Source organism: Ylistrum balloti, unplaced genomic scaffold (assembly GCF_031769215.1).
Source record: "Ylistrum balloti isolate Yb309-2 unplaced genomic scaffold, AGI_CSIRO_Ybal_v1 Utg369726, whole genome shotgun sequence".
Taxonomy (NCBI): Eukaryota; Metazoa; Mollusca; class Bivalvia; order Pectinida; family Pectinidae; genus Ylistrum; species Ylistrum balloti.
Window position 1 is genome coordinate 506,348 of NW_026781943.1, and position 26,098 is coordinate 532,445.

Below are 26,098 nucleotides of genomic sequence, written 5' to 3' on the forward strand. Positions count from 1 at the left end.
TATAGAGGGAATAAAGAATCAAACCAAATACATGGAAATTAACAATTAAGAACAATAAACATATTTCTAAAGGGGAAGCTGACAGACTTTAATATAACACGACTGTGAAAGACAAGTGCGGAATACCAAGTGAAACTGGTTTACAGCCGGCAGCGGGCAAAACGTTTTCGTGTGTGATAAGACTTTATTACTCGGATTTATTTTTCTTATATTTACAATTTCCAGTGTTTGCCCCTCGATAAACTAACCAGGAGACACTACAGTTTATAACCCAATAACTTTAGACTGGAACGTGAGCCTCATCACCGCGCATGAATATATATGTATAGTGTATTCCATCCGCAATCGGATAATTTCTTAAAACACGCCGAGTCATATAATACTGACTGATTCTCTATCAAAAAAGATAATATGAATTTATGTTAATGTTTTAAAATATAAAACAAAGTTGTTTAACTGAAATAAATATGTGTGAAATGCAGGAACTATTTTCTGTTATTGTTTACGAGAAAAAGGGCGGGACTTAGCTGTCTCTCAACGGCGTTGTCAATGTCTGTTCCGTTTAAGATGGAGATGACGTCCAGATACCTGCAAACGCCTACATCTACGATTAATTGAATATATCTGAATTTTAAATATTTTCTTTGTATTAACCTTTGATTTTGTTTAGTTTATGAGCTCATAAAATAAACAAAATCAAAGGTTAATCCTTAACTACTTTGTCAGGAGTCTTCGTATGATGATTCCCACATATAAACATGCTTAGTTGAAATACAGCAATATATCACAAGTATTTTCCGGTTTTGTACACATTTGGTAGTGTTTAGTAGTGTCTTCAGTAATAATAAATATATTTTACAAGTGTGTCTAATATTTCAATATCTGCGCACTCCTGAAAGATACAAAAAATATACGAATGAAATATGTTTATTACTGAAGACACTATTAGATATTCTATTTATTACATTTCCACCAGCAACATTGACAAATTACTGGACTGTTTAGAAAAGATATTAAACAAGGAAGCTGACTAGGCTTTTCGCGGTCACTACTCACTCATTACAACTTCGCAGTGCGCGACAAAATATAGGCCGTTTTTCTTTAAAATCATTAGAAATACGTAAACACATATAAGTGCATGAACACTCGCTCGTCTGACCCCAAACTTGGTCGCGATTGGTCGTCTCCCAATTTCTGTAAAGCTTCAGCATTCATCAAGTTTCTGTCCTGATATATTGCAAATATCTGGTATTGTACAATCAACGAGTTTCATGTTTAGGAAACAATAGACATTAACCCAAAGAACCCACTGAAGCCGATCATCGTGCTATTTTTAGCATTCCTTAATGCTTCTCCAGGCATGCATGTATTTTTTTTTTTAGAAAATTAAACGTCTCCATGGATCTGCGCTTTGACCTAATTTTAATTTTGTAACGAATTTTAGGAAGGACTCAATGACTGGTCTGGAATTGAAAAAAAAAATATGTTATACACATTCTGTTGTCATACGGTACTTTTCCGTACAGTATATACTGCAGATATTAACCCCACATGGTAGACATAAATCCAACAGTACTATGAGATTCCATATAAATTGTGTCCATAATCCGAAATTCAAACCGTCCAAGAACTATAACAGCTATAAACAGGACAAAACGACCTTAGGATTAAGTCTAAGTCATTCTTTGTAAGGACTCTTTCTGATTTTAAACTTGTATTAAACGGGGCTATCGCTTGTGCGTCTTTGGGACATTTTCAATTTGTATTTATTTTTTTGTTCTTTCACGTTGAAGATATTTACATTTTTATGTAACACAGTATTCATGTGAATACCATTAACAGAGGATTCTCGTATCTAAAATGTGAAATGTAAAACTGAAAACAAAATCAATGTGTTTAACTCAAGATTGCTATACTGTTGTTACCTAATTACAAAGTTTATATATGTGGATTTACTATATCAAGTCTTCAAGAAGAAAACGTCTTGCTGTACATGAAACGACACAGACAAACAACAGGTAATACAGAGTCAATAAAACACATAAGCAACAAAGCAATTGAAGCCAATTTAGCATCTATTAAATGAAGTTCATTAAGAAACAAAATTAAGTATTGGAAGAAAATATATAAATTCTCCTTCACAATATTCTAGTCCTATATTCTATATTATCTATATATCTAAATATTGGTATTGTGTGAATCAAACAGATACAAATTGTATATTTCAAAACAAGTACCTAGAAATATTATGATTGATAAAAAATCTTGACCGGAACTGTAGTCAAAAATGATTCTGGATAAATGAATACATCTGGTACGGGTTCCTCAAAAGTTAGAGCTAATTTGTGGTTCGTGAAAGTTATTGAAAATATTTTTTAGAAAACCTGAAAGGCAAAATGAACACTCAAAACATTTCGATCTGACCTTTTACAACAAAACAGCAAGGAAATGGTAAATAATGTTTCCAATTTTGTTTAATTAATATTTTTAACTTTTAACTAACAAAAAGTTATCTTTGACGAGCCTTTGGACAACCAGGGTCTGGTGTTTTCTTGATGTCGGCAGGGAATGGTTTCTTTCCCGTGAATGAAAAACCAACATAACTGGAATAATGATGTGCGGTACTATTATAGGTACCATGCAATTACGGTCCTATATTAGATGTTTCAGTGCACAGCGCTTCTATATCAGCTGTCTCCACGTCACTCAGTTCCTCGTCCCAACCCCACCACACGATAACCACGCCCCCTCCAGCAGGTGCGTATGACGGTTCACCTCCCCGCCCAACTTCTATTGGAATGAGTGTGTTGCGGTATGCCGAAATTGAGCGGCTGGGTCTAGAGTAGCCACCGCCACCACCGGAACCACCATTCATTGACTCTGCTCCATCACCAAAGTATTTACATGTAGTGTCCATACGACAGTCACGCCTTATTCTGATAGTAATATTACTGTATGCCTGGTCTGCAATATAAAACCAATACATCAGATAGTTTTGCCAGTCAGCAGACCATAGCAAACATTTTAATATGAAATGGATCATACAGTATAAAGGGGCAAACTAAAATAAATAAAACAATAAAAGGGGCGTGGTCAGTGGTCAATAAAACACAATAACAGACACGTGGTTAGTAAACGATAACACAAAAGGGGCGTAGGTAATAATTGACAATACAATAAAAGGGGCGTGGTTAGTAATTGACAATGCAATAAAAGGGGCGTGGTTAGTAATTGAAAATGCAATAAAAGGGGCGTGGTTAGTAATTGACAATACAATAAAAGAGGCGTGGTTAGTAATTGAAAATGCAATAAAAGGGGCGTGGTTAGTAATTGACAATACAATAAAGAGGCGTGTTTAGTAATTAAAAACACAGAGCTGATTACAAAACATGTGATAGATAATGTGTAATGGATCCTAATCATAATATTTACACGTTTTTGCAATGATTTGGACATATTTGATGTTTGTGTTTTTTACTCATCATACTGTAGTTCTTCACATTGGTCTTTTTTGGTCACGTGACATTACTTCGATTTCACGTGATTCAAGAACATAAGGATACACGTGAGCTAGAAAACGGCCAGGCACCAGTACTTACCAGAAAAACAACTGTGTGGTCCGTAGGCGTTGTCACAGAACAAACTACTTATTTTACTTGGTATGGAGTCCCATACAGATCCTCCACGGGAACACGTATTAAGAGTGAAGCTTCCAGATGACCCAGAATTCCGTTCACCAACACCACCAGCTCCACCTGAGACAAAGTCCGCATGCATTAAGAAATCACAATGATAATAAAGTCGAATGTTTTAGTTCTATATAAATTTTCTTATCTTCATTGAACAGGCATCAGATCATCAGGCATGCTTTACTTCAAATTTATAATCACAATCGACAAACAAGATTCCTTTCAAATACCTGGTTACGACATTGTAAATTCATCGAATTTTGTTTTGTTTTATAAAAGTGAATAAGAAACTCAATTTCATTTGATGAAACTCCGTTTTGATACAAAAGACATGTTTACTTTCATTATTGACTTAAACTCAAAGCTGGAACTGAGAATCACAGAATAACTTGTAATGACTCAGTCTATCAGTCTAAAAAGAATCAATAGCAAAACTCATCTGCTTAGACAAAAATAAAAAATGAATAAATGAATATATTAGATACCTGACGCCAACGTGCCCCCAAGGCCTCCACTTGCAGTTGATATCAGACTAGTTACGTTACCAAACCTCGATCTTTGACCGTCCCCAGCGCTGTCTCCCTGAACAGAAAATGGATAACCACCTCCTCCACCACCAATCACAACAACCTTCACTGTCGTCATCCAAGAATACACGTAAAAGTAACCAGATCGTGAAAAGATCGTCCATCCGCCATTCCGTGTTCCGTAAATTTTCGTGTCTATGAAGGATAATGATACAAAACGTTATCATGGTGATTTTATTAGTTACTTAATTCATTACAAAGCTATACAGAATTCAATTGTTTAATTTTTATAACGAATTATATTTTTTCACATTATCCGATTCTTTTGACTTTATAAATGTTCTCTCTGTATTCAGCCAGACAAGAGAATTGGAAATGCTTGAAGCGAATGGTTAAAGTACAGAACGGAATATAATCAATTATACCCAAGTCAGGACTTCGTTTTCTTATACGAACCGAACCCTCCCTAAACCGGTCAAATATTCATGTCTAATGAATGATCGGTTTGCAAACTTCAACTTTACCGGGTTTACACCTAGGAATGATTGTCCAGGTTTTAAAACGACATATGCCAGTGTCTAATCCGTCGACACTATGGGCAGGTAGACATTGCACCTTCAGTTGTACTCCTGCAGGGACGATCGAATCAGGCCGGAGCCCTATCACCTGACCAAATTGAATATCGCCATTGCTAGGGACGATGCATACATCTATAAAACAAGAAATTGTATTGACACGATCAGATGCAAAAACAACCCAATGTATCAAAAGCGGGAGTGCTCGTGTAAAGATAATCACAACCTGTGACATCTAAACCAAATTATTACTATTGTGATGATGTCTTACTATTAGTTTCTATATATCCTAATCTTATTATCATGATTTCTTCAACTTGTTGAGATTACGGCAACGCGAAAGGTGAGTCTTGAATTGCATAATATAATTTCTTAACTTTAATTAAGTATCCAATTATTCCATGTTCTTGAAAATTTAACCAATATCCGGAATTATCGAATTGACGAAATTTTGTTGTTCATGTCAGTGTTTGATATCATCGATTATGTGACATCGGGTCGGTTTGAATATATGATATTATCAAATTCATTGTGTTTTTTAGGCCAATGTCAATTTCTTGTATTATGAAATTCATGATATTGTGATAATAGTTCCAATAAAACCTGATATTATGTATTGCATGATATTGTGGGGTCAGTATCAAAATTTTATATTGTAGATGGCATGCCATTCAGCTTATTTCATATTTGTTCAGATAGATTAAGATTCCCAAGGTTATCATGTGGAATACCACTTTATTGATGTGTAGGAAGCAACTCTTCATAAAAATTTTCTACATGAAAATAATTATTCCTTTCAAACTCATTTCTGTATTGATCGCTTTATTTGATGTTCAGTGAAACCAATAAATCAAATCTATAATTCAAGCTAGTGATATCGACATATTCATATCAGAGCCAATTAGAAAGGCACTAGCTGATTTTAATTCTATGACATACCACTATTTTGAAGATTGTTGTTAGGTGGTGCCAAAGCAGGAACGCAAGTAGTAAGGTTGTTTCCGGTAGGTAAACAAATACCCGAACAGGGAGGAGAACAGCTGAAATCTGAGAATAATGGTATCATTGATATTTTTTCCCGATAACCTTAAAACAAAAATGAGCTATTGTATGGCAACATGATGTTTAAGGGTACTAACAGTTCTTGGAGTAGCCGTCTATTCCCATCAACAATAAAAGAAAGTATCCTGCAAAACTTTATTTAAATCGAGATTCAGATAAAACTTAATAACGCCGATGTCGATTTTGTCTTTTCGGATGGTAAATTACATGGAATTATGGAACGCAATCAGTACAAGATTATAGTACAGCCGAAAAGGTTAGTCTATTCCGTGCTGTCTCATATACGTCGTACGTCAGTGCTAGTAGACTTGACACTGGTAAATTGTCTGATGAAGCTGACAGTGTAACCATCGAAAAGTCACACTCCAGTCTCCTAGTGGGTGCATGCGTTATAAGAATTTATATTCTATTGGCATTACCAACGTAGAGAAACTGCCCCTAGATATAATGTTTAAGGATACTATTTGATTCATACTACATGTATTTACTGAATGTAAAATTAATTGTGTTTTCGTAACGTAGTCATGAATAACTGAATTTCAAAATTTGCATTTAAAACGAACGAATTATATGTTAACAAATTAAAATATTAAGATCTGGATGTACAATGACATGTAATGCACACGTTTCTCACGGGTTACATCACTGTCATCACGTTAATGTACCGAGAAAAAAAATCATCCCCAAGAAAATACCGGCTTTACAGTATAACACTGTAAAACATATTCTGTCATGTGTTCTCAATTTCTCTGGTATTCCAAAACATTGGCCATTGATTTCATTGATAAATGCTCACAAAACTTCATTAGTACAATATTGCATGTAAACTTTTTTGTTTTGTTTTTTATTTATGGACATTTAAATCCGAGGATTTAGACCATCAAACTCCACACGGAAATTAATCTATTTATTCTTATACAAATAAGAGTCTTGTTGTCAATGAAAGGTCACAATCTTCGAGCATATGGAGCGATTCTAATATATCTTTTATGTTATTTGTTTTCTTCTTCATTAAAACCTTGCGTACCTGTATATGTCCTAGCCACTCCAAAATAAAACAAACCAGCAGGATGTATCAGTGTTCCCTCTACTCCCACCGTGGTTTCCATTCGTGAGTGTAGATTTAGTCTAAAGACAGCAAAGGGTATTTCATTTCTATATTTCATATTTTATGATGAAATCGTTCGGCAGGCATGTTTAAATACAGCTCTAATTCAGGTAAAAGAAATCTTATTTACAAAATTGATGATCTCCAATTTTTTTCTGTCTAGTATAAGAAATATTTGGGAAAATGCATGGAATTTATATATTTTTTATATGCCTTTTTATATTTACCATGCCAGTGACACATTTATATCAAATTTGTTAAGTTAGTAATTAAACAAAACGTAAATTAAAAAAAAGTATTATGTTGAAAATGTGAAAACTTGAAGGATTTTCGTTTTTGTATGGCGGATAAAAATAAATAGAAAGACACTGTTCATTGGTGGAACAGTAGAGGCAAAAACCGATGTTTCGAGAATAGAGAATTTTCTCAACTTGCATATTTAAACAAATACCGTAGCCGATGGGAATTTTTAGATAGAAAAATGTGTTTTGTTTTCCATCAGTTTTTTGTCACATTGCGTTATGGAATGAAATGCTGGAAGTATTACCATTAATTGAGTGAATTAACAACATTCAAAGATAAATTAGTTACCTCATTAACGGCTAGGCAGGGAGGTTTATTAAAATTAGTTGTTATCTCCAAAAAAACATTGAAATGCACGTGAATAGAGACAGACTTAAGAAATGAAGTAGTAGTTCATTATTTAAATACTTTAAAATATGAATTTATTTCACGCCAATTTGCTCAGTATTAAATATAAGGATATTGTGAACACAATTAGGATTTTTACAAAAGTTACATTGGTTGCTTGACGTCGATTTACATCGCGGTTGAAACTGAAGTAAAAGACGCTTACCCTTTCAGAACCTCAGAACTACAAGAATGTAATTTTTAATTGACCGATGATACAAATCTCTGCCCTTTTTATATATGTTAACATCTTATCTTATCTATCAATTTTCAGTTTGAATGAATAGTTGTTGATATTTCTGCTACCATCTTGTTATACAATTGTTTTTGGAGATCATTATCATCACTTTCAGGTACCTTTACCTTAAAAGATGCAGACTACTTTCACAAAACATGTGTAAACAAACTGAGGGCGAGTCAATGTAGACAAAACGGGCATGTTAATACAATCTTAATTCAAACTCAATTATTATTTCTGAACGACTCTTATTAACAGATGGGTTTCAGCTGGTTAAAAGCAATGCATTAAGGAATGTTTTGAATGCTGAAGAAAGCAAACTCAATAATATGATTGTATTTATCAAAAGTGTACGAAAATCTTAGGACAACATAGATATAGTTACATTTCTAATACTTTCCAAAGCAGGAATTTAGAAGGTAAGTTACAAGTATTCGTTTACCTATATACAGTTTTTGTAGTTTGTTCAGTCCAGTAGAGATTATCATTGTCTGCTGTAATGAAATGTACCACGTGACCCTCTGGGAATCGTTTAAAATCTTGCACGTTACCGGTACTGTCTATCAGCACAATTGTTCTGTAATACTCTTCAATTAGATATGTACCTGTATTGAAGAAGAAAGATAATCAATATGCTGTACATCAATTATAATGTAATTAAAAAAATTATCGCGATTTATTTCGCGACGTTTTATCCATCACTTCAGTCGAGAAAGATAGCCACCGCAAAAAAAAAAAAAAAAAAAATGTCATACACAATTATCAAAGACGCCATAAGTTATCGGCGCCTGAAAATTTAGGACAATGGTATCGCAAAGATGAAAAATTGTCGTGTTTTGAACCCTCAGTTATCCCAATGTTGAGACCCAATTAACTAATTCTGTTCATCACACTTAGATGTAGATGTATATAGATATACAAGTAAACAGGATTTGCGGTACACTTTCCCGCTTTAACAAGTCCATATTCTCAGCATATATACATATCAAACAGTATTAAATCTCATGTTGGCGGATTTAATCAGTAAACTGGTGTCAATTTTGCTTTACATGAATGGTTGTTTTGAACTTTTCAAACCTATGGTATCACAAAAAGAAAACGGGTAATTCTTTTCTTCATTATATAAGGAAATATATTACTGAATAGCAGTTAGCAGTAAAACAAAATAATCAATTCTGTTTCGTTATTAGTTCTCCCTGACGTACGTATTCCGACATTTTCACTCTGAAGTATCACTGAGATATATTACGCACACTTTATAAGTATATAAGGTGCAAAATACCTGTTGCATGAACTATGAGCTTTCCTGGCGACACAAACATTTGTAGTTGTTCCCTCGAGATGCCCCTTGTGTGCATATCAAAGCGTACGAAGTTAGGAGTCTCTCCATAACCGCTCGCATACAAATACCTTAAAAGTGAAGAGTTAAAACGACAGAATCACAATATAGTGTAATTTTAAAACGCTTTTTTGTCATATTAAAGGATGCATGACTGTTAAGTTATTTGATTGAAAGTCAAATTGCGGTTGCAACATCATCTATTGACGTATGTATTTCTGACGTCAATGTGTAACGTTTAAAGCGCCGGTGAAGTCTATAGAGAGACATCTATGAATTCGATTCGTCATACACTCGGCTGCTTTTACCTCATGTATTCTGAACAATCCTTGGGATGACGCTTTTTAAAATTATCAGATATATGAAAACTTACGAAATTTATTGAAATATAGGACAAGGACACCTCTCAATCTAGATTTTGTCATTTCTGTGAATCAATTTTAGTATCCATCAGTCGCCTCATAGGTTTCTCAATTCTGCTTTACTTAGAACTGTAGCATCAATGACGATTCTTAGAAGGTTGAAACACCTGTATGATACAGCCTGACTTAATATGTATCTCTAGTGTATCTTTTTTTTTTTCTAAATTTTGAATTGAAAAGTCCTGATTATTTCTGGTGTTCTGTAAAAGTCTATCACAAAGTTAATTTATCACGTAAGTACATGACATTTTTTGTTTTCATTTTCTAAGAAAAGACAGTGATGGTTGATTAGGGAAGATAAAATAGTTCCAAATCGCCACTAACATTGTACCACTCCAATATGCGATCAATCGTAGAAAATTTAAGTAAGGAAGACATCTGTTAAAGCATATAATTGGGGTTTTGTTATAAATGTACAAGTTTATCATATTTACAAGATTCGAAATGTATAAATGAACAAATGTTGAATAAGTACGAGGATAAGCAGACCTGTTGGTAGGATCCAGACTCAGGCCGTAAGCTCGGCTGACTGGATCAGAAAAGATGAAGGTTCGAAGGTTGTGTACGTTGAGGGCAACAATTCGGTCCCGGGAATAGTCGGCTATAAACAGCAAGCGCATGGACACACTCATAGCCAAGTCAAGTGCATCTGAAATGATCATACAATTAACTTATATTCTATGTTTAAAATCGTTCTGTTGTAAGCGGGTAAGGCTAGATGGACAGGATTCCACACTGACTATTTCATCAATTCAAGTACAACTTTTCATAACTCACCATGCCCAGTCTATGCCTCCGAGAACAAAATCATTTACATCCCGGTTCCGGGTTTTCTCCTGGTATCGCAACAAAAATAAAGTGTTGCCAAAGATACTTCTGTATGCTCAAAATGATTCGAATCTAGAGCCTATGTAGCCCAGAAGGATTATCTAACCAAGTAAACTAACCTGAAATATACCTAAAGTTAACACCCTGCGGTTTTCTTGTCTCCCTTCACCAATATCCCTTCTCTAGGGACAGTCAAGGAACGCTTTGATTCTTTCAGCGAATTATTATTGTAAGCATAACCAAATGTATAGAAGACGAAACATGCCAGAACGAGATTTGTTACCGAAACCAGAGAGAACTCAATGATGATCGACACAAAACTACTGAAAACATGAGGATTCTTATTATTCGTATTCCTGTTTGTGCAGAACAAGATAACGTAAACGTTTTAATCAATTATTCACTTATTTGATTTTCCGCATATCCTTCTCTTACTTCAACATGTTGAAAAAAAGCAGTCAATAAAGACTTCCTGTGAAACGATTTAACGATGACTTCCTGTGAAACGATTTAACGATGACTTCCTGTGAAATCAATGACTTCCTCAGAAATGATTTAACAATGACTTTCTGTGAAATGATTTAACAATGACTTCCTGTGAAATGATTTAACAATGACTTCCTGTGAAATGATTTAACAATGACTTCCTGTGAAATGATTTAACAATGACTTCCTGTGAAATGATTTAACAATGACTTCCTGTGAAATGATTTAACATGTGAAATGATTTAACAATGACTTCCTGTGAAATGATTTAACAATGACTCCTTGTGAAATGATTTAACAATGACTTCCTGTGAAATGATTTAACAATGACTTCCTGTGAAATGATTTAACAATGACTTCCTGTGAAATGATTTAATGGTGACTGCCTGTGAAACCGAGAAACAAATAAACATCGTATAGTTATGTACTGTATATACTTCTATATTAACGTAATTCCAGTGTGTTCATATAACAATGAATGCATATAAAGTTTACTCCAACGATATTAAATACTTACAGAGAAAATCGTCATGATATACTATTTCCTGGGAATGACCATTGCGTTGTATTCGACTCACGGTAAACAGTTGAATATCGGACCAATATATCTATTAAAACAAACAGGTTTTAATTACTCTTATATTTCCCTGTCACATCAATATAAATTTCATATAAACACAACACCATGTCACTTGAGGGGGAGTGGTCACCTGAAATTTCTATTTCCTAGCATCCCTCGACCAGCTTTTTTTTGTTTCTATTAGTTTGGTTTTTTTTAAAGCAACCGATGTGCTTCGAAAAATGAAATTGTAATAGATATATTTACTTAATACCTTACCAATCAATATACATAGTGTGGTAAGAATTATGTAGGACCTTTTATGACAATTTGATATGTGATTTTATGAAAATGGACAAAACATTTCACATTTGAAACTTAAGATTCGTTACAGGTTTCATAAATCACATACCTATCAACGTACATAGAACAATTGTGGCATGTATAACACGCAAAAATATTACGTGATTATATTTACTAAATAAAGGTTTGTCACTTACAATATCATTCTATGTTAGATCTTGAAACATGCTATGAAGAATATGTTTTATTTATTTATCTTGGTTTAACATCTTGACAACAGCAAGGGAACGTGACGACGAATGTCAATAGAAGAGAACAATGCAAAGAATGAAAAATCAGAATGAAAGGAAAAGCAGAAAAGACCGACATTTCAAATGGTGCTTTGCTAACAACATTTTATGTTAGTGTACTTAATGACCCCTGAGCAAAGAACACTGACTAACACGTCCGATTCTCTAGTGGGTAATATTCAGTCGCCTGTTACGATTATATAATGGGAAGCAACTGGGTTATGGCTGTTCATAGGAACACATATGTTTTGTATATATTGGAAAATTATACATTCAATTGGAACTCAAATTTCACGGTTTTCCAAAACCATACACTTTCTTTGACGCAATATTTCATGCATAAATCTTGCTCACAAAATCTACTAGGACTGTAAGCCAACGTTTATCTGAATAAAGCGATAATACGCTCACGAAAATTAAAGATTTACCAGTATGTATGTAACGAATATGACATACTTACATATTCGGCTCTATTATCGTATGTAACAGCGTACGGTTGTCCCCGGATTACCGCTGGGACAATGGTATAACGGTCGATAGGACGTCTGTGGTGATCGTGGTAATATTGGTAAATGGCAGGTGCTCTTTGATCAACAATCAACAGGAAAGAAATCCCCATAAGATCTACAGTATACAGGATAAAGATAAATAATACGTAAGTAGGGAATGAAATCATAACTGGTCGAAATAAATTTCGTAATTTAGATGTTGAGGTGTACTTTGCTCCTGAGTTCTTAATTTCAATATAACAACAAACACTTTCGTTAAGTCAGTATTGTTCTACTACTCTGCTGAATCAAAACGTATCATAAAGGGTGACGACAAAACTGCAATTTCATGTCACAGGTTTTGTTTTTAATAATTCTGGCAAACCTGCTGTGGATATATAAGGCTTTCATGTTTAGTAATTTTGTAACGTTTTGTTATTTCAATTAAATTTCTAAAATCAAAGCAAACAGAAAAATAACAAGAACTAAACAAATATTTTAAACGTTTGACGTTAAATTTGACAATATGACGATGTTATTTCAAATTAGCCGTTATACGCGGTATTCTACCATGTTCTCTTAATGTTATCTGAATAACAACACAAAACTGTTTTGAAAAATAGAAGAAGCAAACAAGAAATTCAACTCATGAAAACTTTGCTTCAATTGCGACTGAACAGGATATTATATCATAAGTAGGGTATCCCATATTCCACTAAAATTAATTAACTATTTTGTCTTTAAAGTGGCGATTCAATAACTTTGCAATGATTTCTGGAAATTGGAACTTTTTAATGATTTTTAATTTGTTGATCAAATTAATTTATCAATTAATAATTGCGATTCGGTAACTTACAATTAAACACAAAAACTACAATTTTCAAACCATTATTTAGTCTGTAAAACGTAAACAAAGGAATTGAATATTTACATGCCTTCACTTCTATTTCATATGAGCTCACACCAAACTTGATGCTTTGAATAACATATCATAAGCAACTGATATGAAAGTGTCTTCAGGGAATAACACTTGCTAATTAATGAATGACCCCAGAATAACATAATTGCCACCATCCATCCTTTCACCTTTAGCGAATCGATAATGTAGCAATGAAACAATAGTTTGGACTTACAAGAAGAACATCTATTACTGCTGGAGACTTCATGGTAACCGAATCCACAGCTACACTTCCTTGTGGACTGGTTAGGGAGACACAGTTGGGCACAACCGCCATTGTTTTCCATGCAAGGACCTATTGATGGTAAAGGTTAGACACGGGTTGTATGATAAAACTGGTATACTAGTTAGAATGTTCAGTATGCACATCTAAACATTTAACAAAATACTCACATGCTGCTGCTGATACAAAATTAAGTGGAGACGAATGATTAAACTAATTTGTTTCGTCGTTTCATCAATAAGATTCTGTAGAAATGTCGATATTTTCCTGTCTGGCCACAGCAAAAAAAACCGCAATATCAGTTAAAATAAACTTTTCTTACTTTATTTGTTCATTATTTTGGTTGTTGAAATTTCACTCACTTGTATTGATAACATTGTCGACATGGTACAGCTCCATTTTGAAAATATCGTCATCAGCTATATATCTAGAGGCTAGACGGAGTCCTGTCCGGGTATTTACTAATGTTAGGCATCTCGAGTCGTTACTGACAACAACGTAATCCTAATCCACGTGGATGATAATAATACAATGTTTCTTAGATAATGCATTTGAAAAAGATAATTTCATTTCAGCATCGCATCTATCTCATTGATTGTTATAAGCCTTTTTTCTGCAAATAATATTCGGCCATATTCACAGGCGTTTGTCCAATCCAACAAATAATCTTATTTCTGTCCATATTATATTCATCATCAGTTATAAGATTATAACTAGCGCTGACTATACATGGAACAGGAAATTATTTGGGAGTTGTTGTCAAATGAAAAATAGTGACATATTTGATACTCATACTCAGATATGCTTAGTTATGTATTTATGTTAATTGATTTTCCTTAAAAATCATTTCCTTATAATGGAAAAGCTAGAATTAATCTATTTACAAATGAACAACATCAAAGAATTTGTGTTTACCTTAATCACAGCAAGGAATGTCACGTGCCAAAACCCTTGTCTGATCACCTCAGGAGGTGCTCTAGAGAGGTAATCGATGGATACCAGTTCCCTTGACCGGAAGTCAAACATGAGGAGTCGTTGAGCAGCACAGTCGATAGTAAGAGCAGCGAACTGTTTATCTGCGTAACCAAAAGTGACACGCCCACCCCCGTCAAGATCTGATCCCTCTATCAAACCCAGGGATGAGTTAAGCCAGAATATCATTCTGAAATCAACGTTTAAATATTAACGATATGATTTAATTCAGTTGCAATTATAGATATCTTAAAAAAGACCTTCTTTATATACACTCACTGAATAGTAGTTTACTGAGCATTGACATACAAAACGGCTACCATGCAACTAGATCAATATTATTTTAATTCTTATCTTCCCGACAAGTATTACATTATGTCATTGTATGAAGCAATCGTTTTCAAGACGAAGAATCCTTGTAGAGAAATTAGTGATAATGATATTTCGATCATGCCCTGAACCGTTATTGAATTTATATAACAGCATCAATAAAGGTTAGACAGGTTGCGAAATGGATGAATCTCAAATTTTAAAATGTATTTATTTGAGAATAAATTGTTTTAAATGGAAATCTACAGAAGTTAACGAATGTATTATCAAAACATTGTTCGTGTAATTATTAGTAAGACATCATATTTATGTCCTTGTAAACGTTTTCTATCGATTGTGCTCCTCACAAACATAAATGAAAGACAATCATGATGTCGGAAAGTGAATATAACTGCATTTGACAACTATAGCTTACATCAGACATATCTTTAACTATGCAATACTTGCTGTAAAGTGGGGGTTATCGCAAATACTGTCATGCATTTATAAAGAAGTACGAAAAAGTAGCGAAAGTTAATTATTAAACACAGTCAAGTTATGACACAAAAACAAATATCGAGATGAGCTATTTATACCTGTTGTGTGGATCAACACGGATGTCGTCTGCCCATGCCTGTGATATCAACCACTTCCGGTACTGTCCTTCGTAGTTAGCGACAGAAATATACTCAGATCCTTGTTCTACCCATAGTATATTCTGTGACATCCAGTCCACAGCTATACCTAGATAATTAAGGTGACATAAATAATCAAAGTTTTACAGGATATACAGGTTTAGAAAATAGCTATGATGTCCATATCGACGCCATCGTACCTGAATAACTACTATCTATAAGGTGCCATTGCTGTGGTTAGGGACACAGCCTCCATCTTTTTTCATACAATGGCCCTAGTCGTGTACCATCAACTCAGATTGACATTCTCATGCCATTTATATGACAAAAATACTCTCCGGAGTCAGGCTATGATATTACTATACTGTCAGACCTTTCTGAGTTATGAGTCTGAATCAGAAAATATTGTGACGTTAGAATACAGTTTGAGTAACAACAACATGTTAATTTTTACAATCTCTGCCTTTTAAGTTTTGCTAAGACGTTTGACAAGAAGGAAGGCATTAAAGATCTGATATATGAAACTTTTGTGCTGAAATCCTTATGATTCTTATTTCGTCGTCTGTGTAGGATGGTCCCACTGATTCAAAGGGATATCGAATATTTTCAACAGAGCCCGTTACAAATTTTGTGTCTATCAGAGCAATTTCGAAAAAAGTTTTGCCCAAAAACACAAAAGCGAAGAAACTGAAGCCGTCACGGGTTTGAAATCTCGAACCAAGCACCTGGGATCGCGAAGACCTATAACTCTTCAGACTGTGTTATCCGCAGCCTCTTTGATATGTCGAAAATACACTTATTGCCATTAGTATTATGACGCTATCATGCAGTAATCATGCATTTTCCTGAAACCCCGTTACAATTCAAACCAGTAACAATAACAATGTCTGTTGTTTCAATGGAAATTGTACTCACTTTTAACCGGCACTGTTACCATAATGAGATCACGTGTTATCCAGAATCCTTCACGTTGGGTGATCTCCATAATAGACTAAGATAGAAAGATTTTCGTTTGAAATCAAATCAATTATAAACAACTTGTGCATGGTGTTAAGCATATACATGCTGAGTTAGAATATAAAAAAAATCAATAATATTAAACAAAGTCAATAACAAACCTGACATGTTAACAAAATTCAAACTCATATTCTATTAAACAGGGGCAAAAAAAAGAACAAACGAAAAATACACTTATTCCCACAAGGAGAATAAATCCAGGTATTCCGAAAGGGTACGCGTTCTCAATGAGATCATTATGACTGACAACCTTGATAACACCGCATAATCCTCATCAATCTGCATCATTTAAAACTTTGTTTAGTGAGCTGTTCATTCAGTTGTTGACATCATGCTAGAAAGTCGGGTTATTGGAAGCAGAATATCAACTTAACTGCGACATGTAAACGCATTGGCTTGAATGTAGGAATATTGCTATCTAGAAATAGAAAATTGACAATAGTGTTAATGAAATCATCATGCTAATCATACAGCTTGTTCGAAACTGTGTTTCGTTTTAGAAAAAAAATAGGTAAGTGACAGATGTAGAAGAGTTTTAGATTTCTAATTCCGAATATATATGGTGGACATGGTCAATAAGATTTCGACAAGACGTCAATATATCTGAAAGTGAAACAGAAGGAATTGACAATGTCTTTGTGACGTAGTTTGATTAGCTCTTCAATAAATACAGTCTCGTATGAAAACAACGACTATTCCATCTAATCGACTTCAGGATGGATATCCGTTTTCACAAACAACATCCCAATACACATAGGAGGCTTTTCAATAGATAACTTTTAATTAATGTTTTTTTTTTTATGAAAAAGTATTGTTATCATTCACTTTTTAACGAACATTTTCAATAAACAAACAATATTTCCCTGCTGTTTAGAGATGATAATTGTGTATTTTTGAATGTTTCTGAAAATTATTGAAGAAGAGTGTATTCAATATTCATTCCATCGTTTCGAGAAAAATAAATTTGATTAAGCATTTTCAAACATGTCAAACACATGAATGTATTCCACGCGTGATGAAATATGTTCATTATTACACATTTTTTACTTTCCGTATATCACTTTTGTATATAGTTACATCATAACTCACCTTGTTGTCACGACTGTATGCGAATATCTTCTCATTGACTGGGTCAGTAGTGAACACAGTTAGGTTGCCATGGAAAACAAGGGTCGCATGCGGAGTTTGTGATGTAGTAAGTGGATACACATCCATACGATGTAGGCCTCTTGAAGTAGTGAAGAACATGTAACCATGTGAGCTATATTCAGATGCTGAAACGAAATCAGTAATGCGAGTGACCTTGTTCAAGTCATGCGAAAGTTATCATACTTTTCATGCTTTATATCTAAGTAAACTTATTATATATAATATATAATAGTATGTAATGAAGCCGAAAAGTACTAATTGTCATCAAGACAAACCATATGGTACTCTGTAAACTTCCAGTGCTGTAATGTACGCTAGAATACACCACGGGAAAACGCAGTCTAGCAGAAAGTGTCTGTTGAATGTAAATTTTATCAGATTATAACAGAAATATCTCACAAACATGTACAGTGTGGGCGGGGCTTGGCTGGGTCGAGGTGGGTATGTTAGGGGTATAGTGTTGGTGAGGAAGGGTTGAAGATGGTCTGGAATAAGATTGGGATGAGGCGAAGGTGTAAGAACTTAGATATATCATGCATGGAAATATGTGTGACGATATGACATAATGTCAGGCGAATATACTTTAATATAACAACAGATGACCATACCACATATTCTGGTAAGTGTCCTATTAACGTACACAGAACGAAGGCGACAGAAACAATCCACACATTCTGGAAGTAAGGGAAAATAATGGCTTGTATATATATCAGACAAAAATTGTAATAAGCAACGAAATCGTAGTAAAACATATTTCTGATGACGTTTTTAATTATCATTTTGCCCTTACAATGAATAATGTCACGTGTAATTGTTTGAACTATTCAATATTTAATGAACATTCAAATTTAAAATTAGAAAAATTAAGTGCCAAACAATGAATTTAACTGCATCATGCTTCGTTGTTTTACTTCAAGGACGCGTCAGTGATGCTAAGGACATGCAGTTCGAAACCTAGAAGTTGACCGAGAACAAAACTAATCGGAAAAAGTCAAAATCGAAGTGGGCAGGAGCACAATCCCTATAGTTCGACAAATTTCGTAATTTTCATTTATAAGGTAATTTCAGAAGAACGCTAATCACATATGCATATTCTAAACCATGCCACTATTTGAATGAACGAATTAAAAACCAGCATGCAGATTACAGCAAACCTCGATGACTAAAACATCCACCAACAGTGATTACCAGCTGCAACATAGATCGAAGTTTGGAACACAAGAGAAAGGCACCATTTAATGCAAATAAAGCTGTTTTAATTTGCCTGTTGTTTCCGTTGGTGTATACCTTGATCTCCTTTGAAAATTTGACATTACTTACTTGGAACGACCAAGATTTACATGGCGGGTGTCGTCGTTGAAGCAGAAGACGTTTACTCTTCCGGAACACCTTGACTTATTCTCCTTGTACTATTTCAGGAGCCTCCTAGTAAATCTTTCCTTTGTTCATAATTTACCCAAGATTAATGGAATTGAATTTGAATTATGATTATGTTGATAAATTGGTAAATATTGATACTTTTAACATTGTTTTCTACTGATTGTAGAGACACATGTATTAGTCTTTCATTAGGTTATCGTAAGCATAAATGTGATATAAAATTAAAAAACAAATATACGGCTGTTATTTTTAAATTTCTGATACCTGTCAAATATAGCCAACATAGGCAAATATGAAAACTTGATATGGTGGTATGCTTATTTTGGGTATTATTGTCGAGACTTTATCTTAAAATAGATTGCAAAAGGATAATTTCATCTGTACACATATCCCCCTCTAAGCATTGGTATACAACCTACTTGGTTCTATGTCGTGGTACACAACCTATCCTCCTCTTTGTCTTAGTATACAACCTACCTGGTTCTATGCCCTGGTACACAACCTATCCTCCTCTTTGTCTTAGTATACAACCTACCCGCCTCTATGCCCTGAAGTTGCGGTTGCTGCCGCACGACTGCAATACACTGGTAGTGTGTAGAAAAAGACTGCATTCGTTGGTTTTCTGCACCAAGTCCAACAGAAAGAGCACCGGTCAGAGTATTGTCCTTCCAAGCCATTAGCAACCGGCCCTAGCGTATGAGACGGTTTTGAAATTATTTGAAATTATTTATGTTTCAGCTGTGTGACAGCAGGATAGAAAACTTTGTAGATGCGGAGTCTAGTATTTTTTCATTTATCCTGTTTATGATTATATCAATTAAGGTAAAGTGTTCCAACAATTTCCAAACGATTTAGTAGGTGTTTTTTCTAGTAACTTTAAATAACAAAAATATATATTTGCAAAAGGTGATGCACAGGTAGCTTGTTTACAGTTTTTTCGTGTAATTTACACTACTTTGTGCTGATGTTGTATCTACCTTGGAAATATAGGTTTGTTTTCTTCAGACGGTTAGGGGCAAATTTCAGCGAATCAACTATATCGATAAACTTCTGAATAAATTTACCCCGATTCTCACCTGATAGGCAACTAGACTGTTCCAGACAAAAGACGCTGTCGCTCTGTCAGTGCTAATGGGCATTCGATGGCGCCGTTCTCCTTCCGTGTCACATGACTCGATAGAGTTATCGGCCTTGTTGGCCCAGAATAATCTGTTAATTCACCATATAGTATAATTGTAAATATGTTCCTATGTGTAACAATACATACCACCACTTGGTTAAATACTTATTATAAAAGAAAGCTATTTTCAGGGAAGATTTCCTCTTTTCCCCAACAAGGAATAAAAGTGCAAGAAATAAATACCTTGCAGTTAAAATTGCATGCATTAGGGAATGCCTTGGGAAAAATCTATATATTCCAACAATGCACCATTGTTCTTCAACAAATTGTAGAAAAGACACACAAATAAGTAACACCTTTCAATACAAATTTAAGATTAGATATAGTTGAGTAAAATAATGAATTCAACAGTAGCAAACAGCGATTTCGTCCTTCTAGAACTAATCAGTACTATTGTTAAGGACCTAGAGTTTAAAACCCAGGATGCGACCGAGGGATATAAAAAATGCTCGACATATTTACTTATGTTTGCATTCGAGGCAAATGGAATGTTTTTATACATATTTCTTAATCATTGAACCATACTGCCAACGTGATATCACAATAGCATGAATTTTAACATTTTATTCAATTCAAAAGAAAATAAAAAGCAATATAATAAAATTTCAAACTTAATTCGATGCCCTGATTATAAGAAAAAGAATAGATTCATTATGAGAAAGAGAATATGATTTCTTAAAGAACATTAGTAAGGACTAATATTAAATACCATCAAAGGGATGCTCTACCTGTTTCCAGCCCTGTCAAGTGTTAACATATACGGCGTGCCCCCTATTACAAGAGTCCTTCGTTCACGTCCAATCAGAGTTGATCGCTCAATTTTTGGCAAAGTTCCAAAATCGGTCCAAAATAATAAGCTACACAAAAAAAAAAAAAAAAAAATTAACATAATCCTTTACATATTCATATGTATGATCATTGTTGTCAAAGTAACAAATTCAATGGGATAAATAAATTATTATTTTGGCAAATCAGAACTTCTGCAGACAAGCATTTGGCGAACTGCCAAAAAATGCTGATCGTAGAGTTAAAATGTCAATCTGGTTGGGATAAAAAAATATTGTTTGTAGAACTAAAAATAACTAATAATGGTGATGAAAAAAAAATGTTGTAAGTTGGCAAAAATGATCCTGCAATTCCTTATAAAAGTAAAACTTATTCTCATTTCAGAACACGTTTAACTGTAAGGATATACAAGTTTCTTCATACTCATTGTGTACACCCTTAGTGTCATCAATTTTGAGAAAGAATTAGAATTGTGTCAAAACGTCGATATTTTTCTTTCATTTTCAATATTGAACAGAAAATTCAAATGCAAAGTTATACTTGAACGAAAAAAAAACTTAACATGATATGCAGAGCTACGACAACAAGAAAATAACAACATGTCTAACACAAACTTGAATGCAATAAAAATAGGGCAAAAAAAGTTCTGAACGACATCGACTACATATAGTCAACCAGTCATCGAAATGGAACCATGTTCTATTTGCCCACAGAAGAAGATATCACAACGGAAGAGGAAGATTGCAATTAACGCCAATATGGTTGTTAGGACAGTAGTTAATCTCCCAAAAAACTAACGCACCTTAAACAGTTTTAAAAATATGTCACGCGATTTATTTCTTTATCAATAAAGACAGGGGTGTCAAGTGACTCACGCAGCCTCTGGGTGTACAGCTATACCGCCTGGTGTATCCAAAAACGAGTCCACAATCACGCTGTGTTGGGTCAGGTTCGAGATTCTTGCCATCATAATAGCGTTAAAATCTTGGTCGGTCCAGAAAACGAGACCTCTGACGTCATCAATGTCCAGTCCTTTAAGGTAAAGTTAGAACAGATTGTCCGTGTTTAAACGAAATTTATCTTACGATTAATCCGAATTATTCTGATGTTATGTCGTTTTTTATATGTCCACTGCCATCTTGCAATTACCTCCTACAAAGTGATATATGTCTACTTCTAAGTAACGTATCTTATATATAAAACCCTGATGTTAATACACAACATATATTTATTGTGTTATCAATACATAATATTTTATTTTCGGCAGGAAACATAGAATAAGCGAATGTTAAGATCAATAAAACTGGTGTTAAAAACTGGCAACAATATGACGGACGGCAAGCTCTACGATTGTCGTAGTTTGAGTATTTATAAAATTCTTTCTAAGTTACATGCATTTCAATTATAATTTCAAATGATATTAATATATTGCTATTTTTGTTCTGTAACTTCTGTACTCTGAAAACTCGGGCAAGACTGATTTTCTTTACCTCTTAGCAAATTTGGGCTCATTTATATAAGAACTACAGCCTTATTTTTCAAGGAAATGCTTATATTTTGAGATCAGCTCGTTTTCTAGTTTTTAGGGGTTTTACAACAATTTCAACCGTTTTGATTCCAAACACCTACCTACCATTGACGGTTCCAAACGTCTCTGTACACACAGGTTGATGCCATAGTCCATAACTATAAGTGACCTTCTGAAAATCAAAGCATAATGTTTATAAGAAAGAAATATATAATTTGGCCATTGTGCGACCAACCTGTTTATTGCAACTGTTTCCTAGAAACATACTTTTATGTTACCTACATATACCGTATTATCGTGGAGTCGGTTGTGTTTGTGGGGATAATATTTTCGCTATTTCACGGCATGTTAACGTGATCGCGAAAATATAATCAGTGAAAACTACAATGACAACTCTAAGGTATCGGGTATGAAATTTGGACTCGTTGATAGTCTTTGTGTTATTAACAACGATTGTTTAAAAAAGACAAAGTGAGAAGAATCGTTTAATACAAACTTAGAATAAGATAGCGTAGAGCCAGATATCAGAATGAATTGTATCATGCAATTATTTACTACACGTTAGGAGGTGACTGAGCAAAATTCAAAAGTGATCGAAAAAATATCATATTTTAGTTGGAAGAGTGGATCTGTCAGCCTTAAAATTAACAAATTTCAAAAGTTTTATATATCTGATAATATCAGTAGAACGACAAGCATATGCGTATATTCTGAACTTTGTTAACATTCCAGTGTATAAAACCATGGCAATCAAGTTACGGCAAACCTTGGGTAAGTGTTGTGCCCCCCTGCATATCTAGATGTAAGTGTTGTGACCCACTCATATCTATGTATAGCATCTGTATACTATATATACTTACACAAATCGCTTTGCTTCGTTCGTCAAATACAACACACGCCTGTCCCAGAGGGTACACCGACAGAAAATTGAACTTCCTGCCTGGGTATTCCGCAAGGTGAGTTTTTGTCTCCTAATTCAAATAGTCAATAGAAAATATAAAAGTATGAAATTTTAGTATTTTTAAGCAATAATAAATTGATAATGTGATTGTTATAACACTTCTTTGAGACATTATCACTTAGTTTCGGTTCCAAAGCTATGACCTGACGATTAATTCTTCATTGCACGACTAGTATATCTCAGCCGTTTCTCAACATATTTTGATATAATTTTATGAACATATGAATAAGTTTATCATTTATATTTCACCAGAAGTAAGTAAACATGGAAGTACGAGATTCGGTCTGTGAAGACGTCATTTCAGATATATTAAAAATGCAGCATCTTCGTCGCATTTACAATCTGATGCTTTTGTTTTGTCAGAAAACACAGAAAGAAGATTCCCTTATCTGAATTTAAACTTCTTCTAAATCGGTAAAACAGGATTAAACACACTTTTTTCGTTTAAATGTGATATTTATTTTTGCATTTATTCCCTGTTTTATTTAGATGCAAGTTACTGTGGTAAGTTGGTCATATATAAACAAGAGGCTGGTCCAGAACCCTTGGCATCTTGTGTCCGTGTGGTTCGGACGTCTGACGACTTCATTACAAAGCCTCCATGTCTGGGTTGCGGTTTCATGGTTTACGCCGGGTAGTAAGCAAGTCGGTGGTTTATCCTATAGTACCCAGACTTTCTCTTCACCGCCAAAAGGTGAATGACCATGACTACTGATAGGGTAACAACTCTCAATAAACTAAACCAAACTAGAACCCTGGTCCATCCCTATATATTATAAAGTGTTGCGAGATTTCCAAATACACTTTAGAACAAAGGCAACGTCAATCATAGATAAATACAGTAATAATGAAACAATACTGACCGTGTTTGCATCAAATGCGCTCAACAGCGTATTATCCAATCCGTATTCCATCTGGATCAGGCCAGGGGCGGTAAATGGGTTCGTGCCTTAAATGGTTGTATAAAAAGACCAAAGATAATAAGTTCCCATGTCGATATAAAACCAGGGACGGTAAACAAATTCTTGTTATGAAAAAAACTGTAGATATATGACCAGTGGACGTGAATGAGTTGTTGTCAGTAATATTCCTTTAGATACCAGACCGGTGGAGGTAAATAAGTTGTGTATAATAACCCTGTAGATATCAAACTTATGGAAATAAATATGTTGTGTATAATAACCCTGTAGATATCAGACTATTGGAGGTAAATAAGTTGTGTGTAATAACCCTGTAGATATCAAACTTATGGAAATAAATAAGTTGTGTGTAATAACCCTGTATATATCAGGCTAACGGTGGTGAATACGTTGTGTGTAATAACCCTGTATATATCAGACTATTGGAGGTAAATAAGTTGTGTGTAATAACCCTGTAGATATTAGACTAATGGAGGTGAATAAGTTGTGTGTAATAACCCTGTATATATCAATCTAATGGAGGTCAATAATTGGAGTGTTATAACCCTGTATATATCAGACTAATGGAGGTAAATAAGTTGTGCGTAATAACCCTATAGATATCAGACTAATGGAGGTGAATAAGTTGTGTGTAATAACCCTGTATATATCAATCTAATGGAGGTCAATAATTGGAGTGTTATAACCCTGTATATATCAGACTAATGGAGGTAAATAAGTTGTGTGTAATAACCCTGTAGATATCAGGCTATTGGAGGTGAATAAGTTGTGTGTAATAACCCTGTATATATCAATCTAATGGAGGTCAATAATTGGAGTGTTATAACCATGTAGATATCAGACTAATGGGGGTAAATAAGTTGTGTGTTATAACCCTGTAGATATCAGACTAACGGTGGTAAATAAGTTGTATAAATATTAACTAATATGATGATGATATGGATTATCTTTCAATCAGCGAAGTGATATATATATATATATAAATATAAAGAAAGTCTAGATGAAGATAGATCGTACTTACCTGTTATGCATTTGGTTGCCATGACTACAGTTACCATCGTTTTTAGTATCGTGTCCATGGTGATAAGGACACGGAGTAATATGAAATGGCTGCTACATTTTTGTTTTGTTACGAAATGAATCCCTGCTGTACGAAGTAGACAGCTCGACACTACACTACAGTGGACGTGCACTACAGAAATAAATCAGTAAATGCGAAGCGAAATTGAGACGCGTGACACTGGTAAATAAGTCAGATTAGAATCTACAAAAAAAATAATAATAAAACAGCAGCGAAAGGCATATCGAAACAGAAAATACGAACTGTTTCTATAAACCTTGCAATCAAGTTTAATTGGTAAGAACCACCGTTTCTCTCCTGTTCACAAATTTTGTAAGCTCCTCCGTTACCAATGAATGAATGATATTGACATGTGAAACAAAGTGAAGAATGTAGGTTATACTTCGACATATAGT

At 34.2% G+C, this 26,098-nt stretch overlaps 1 protein-coding gene across 1 annotated transcript; it reads right to left on the reverse strand.

Annotated features, from left to right (window-relative positions):
• Positions 1–2,057: 2,057 nt before the first annotated feature.
• LOC132565594 (prolow-density lipoprotein receptor-related protein 1-like) lies at positions 2,058–25,745 on the reverse strand. Its single transcript, XM_060230240.1, has 26 exons — positions 25,644–25,745; positions 24,566–24,651; positions 23,602–23,712; positions 22,847–22,913; positions 22,089–22,245; positions 21,156–21,284; positions 20,324–20,456; positions 19,783–19,936; positions 18,476–18,541; positions 17,808–17,992; positions 16,617–16,692; positions 15,663–15,810; positions 14,701–14,947; positions 14,148–14,289; positions 13,738–13,857; positions 12,577–12,740; positions 11,482–11,572; positions 10,140–10,299; positions 9,172–9,299; positions 8,332–8,494; positions 6,881–6,981; positions 5,731–5,838; positions 4,741–4,926; positions 4,175–4,411; positions 3,600–3,755; positions 2,058–2,964 (listed from the first exon to the last, which is right to left on the reverse strand). The coding sequence occupies exons 1-26, from the start codon at positions 25,699–25,701 to the stop codon at positions 2,645–2,647; spliced, it is 3,693 nt and encodes a 1,230-aa protein (XP_060086223.1). The 5' UTR covers positions 25,702–25,745; the 3' UTR covers positions 2,058–2,644.
• Positions 25,746–26,098: the final 353 nt, after the last annotated feature.

Excerpts from the sequence above, each read along its gene's own strand:
- LOC132565594 (XM_060230240.1), bottom strand. The coding sequence starts at position 25,701 with ATGGACACGATACTAAAAACGATGGTAACTGTAGTCATGGCAACCAAA. Across the intron at positions 21,285-22,088 it reads GCTGTACACCCAGAGGCTGC|CTTATTATTTTGGACCGATT; the intron begins GTGAGTCACTTG and ends TTTTTTGTGTAG. Across the intron at positions 2,965-3,599 it reads ACCACACAGTTGTTTTTCTG|ACCAGGCATACAGTAATATT; the intron begins GTAAGTACTGGT and ends TTTATATTGCAG.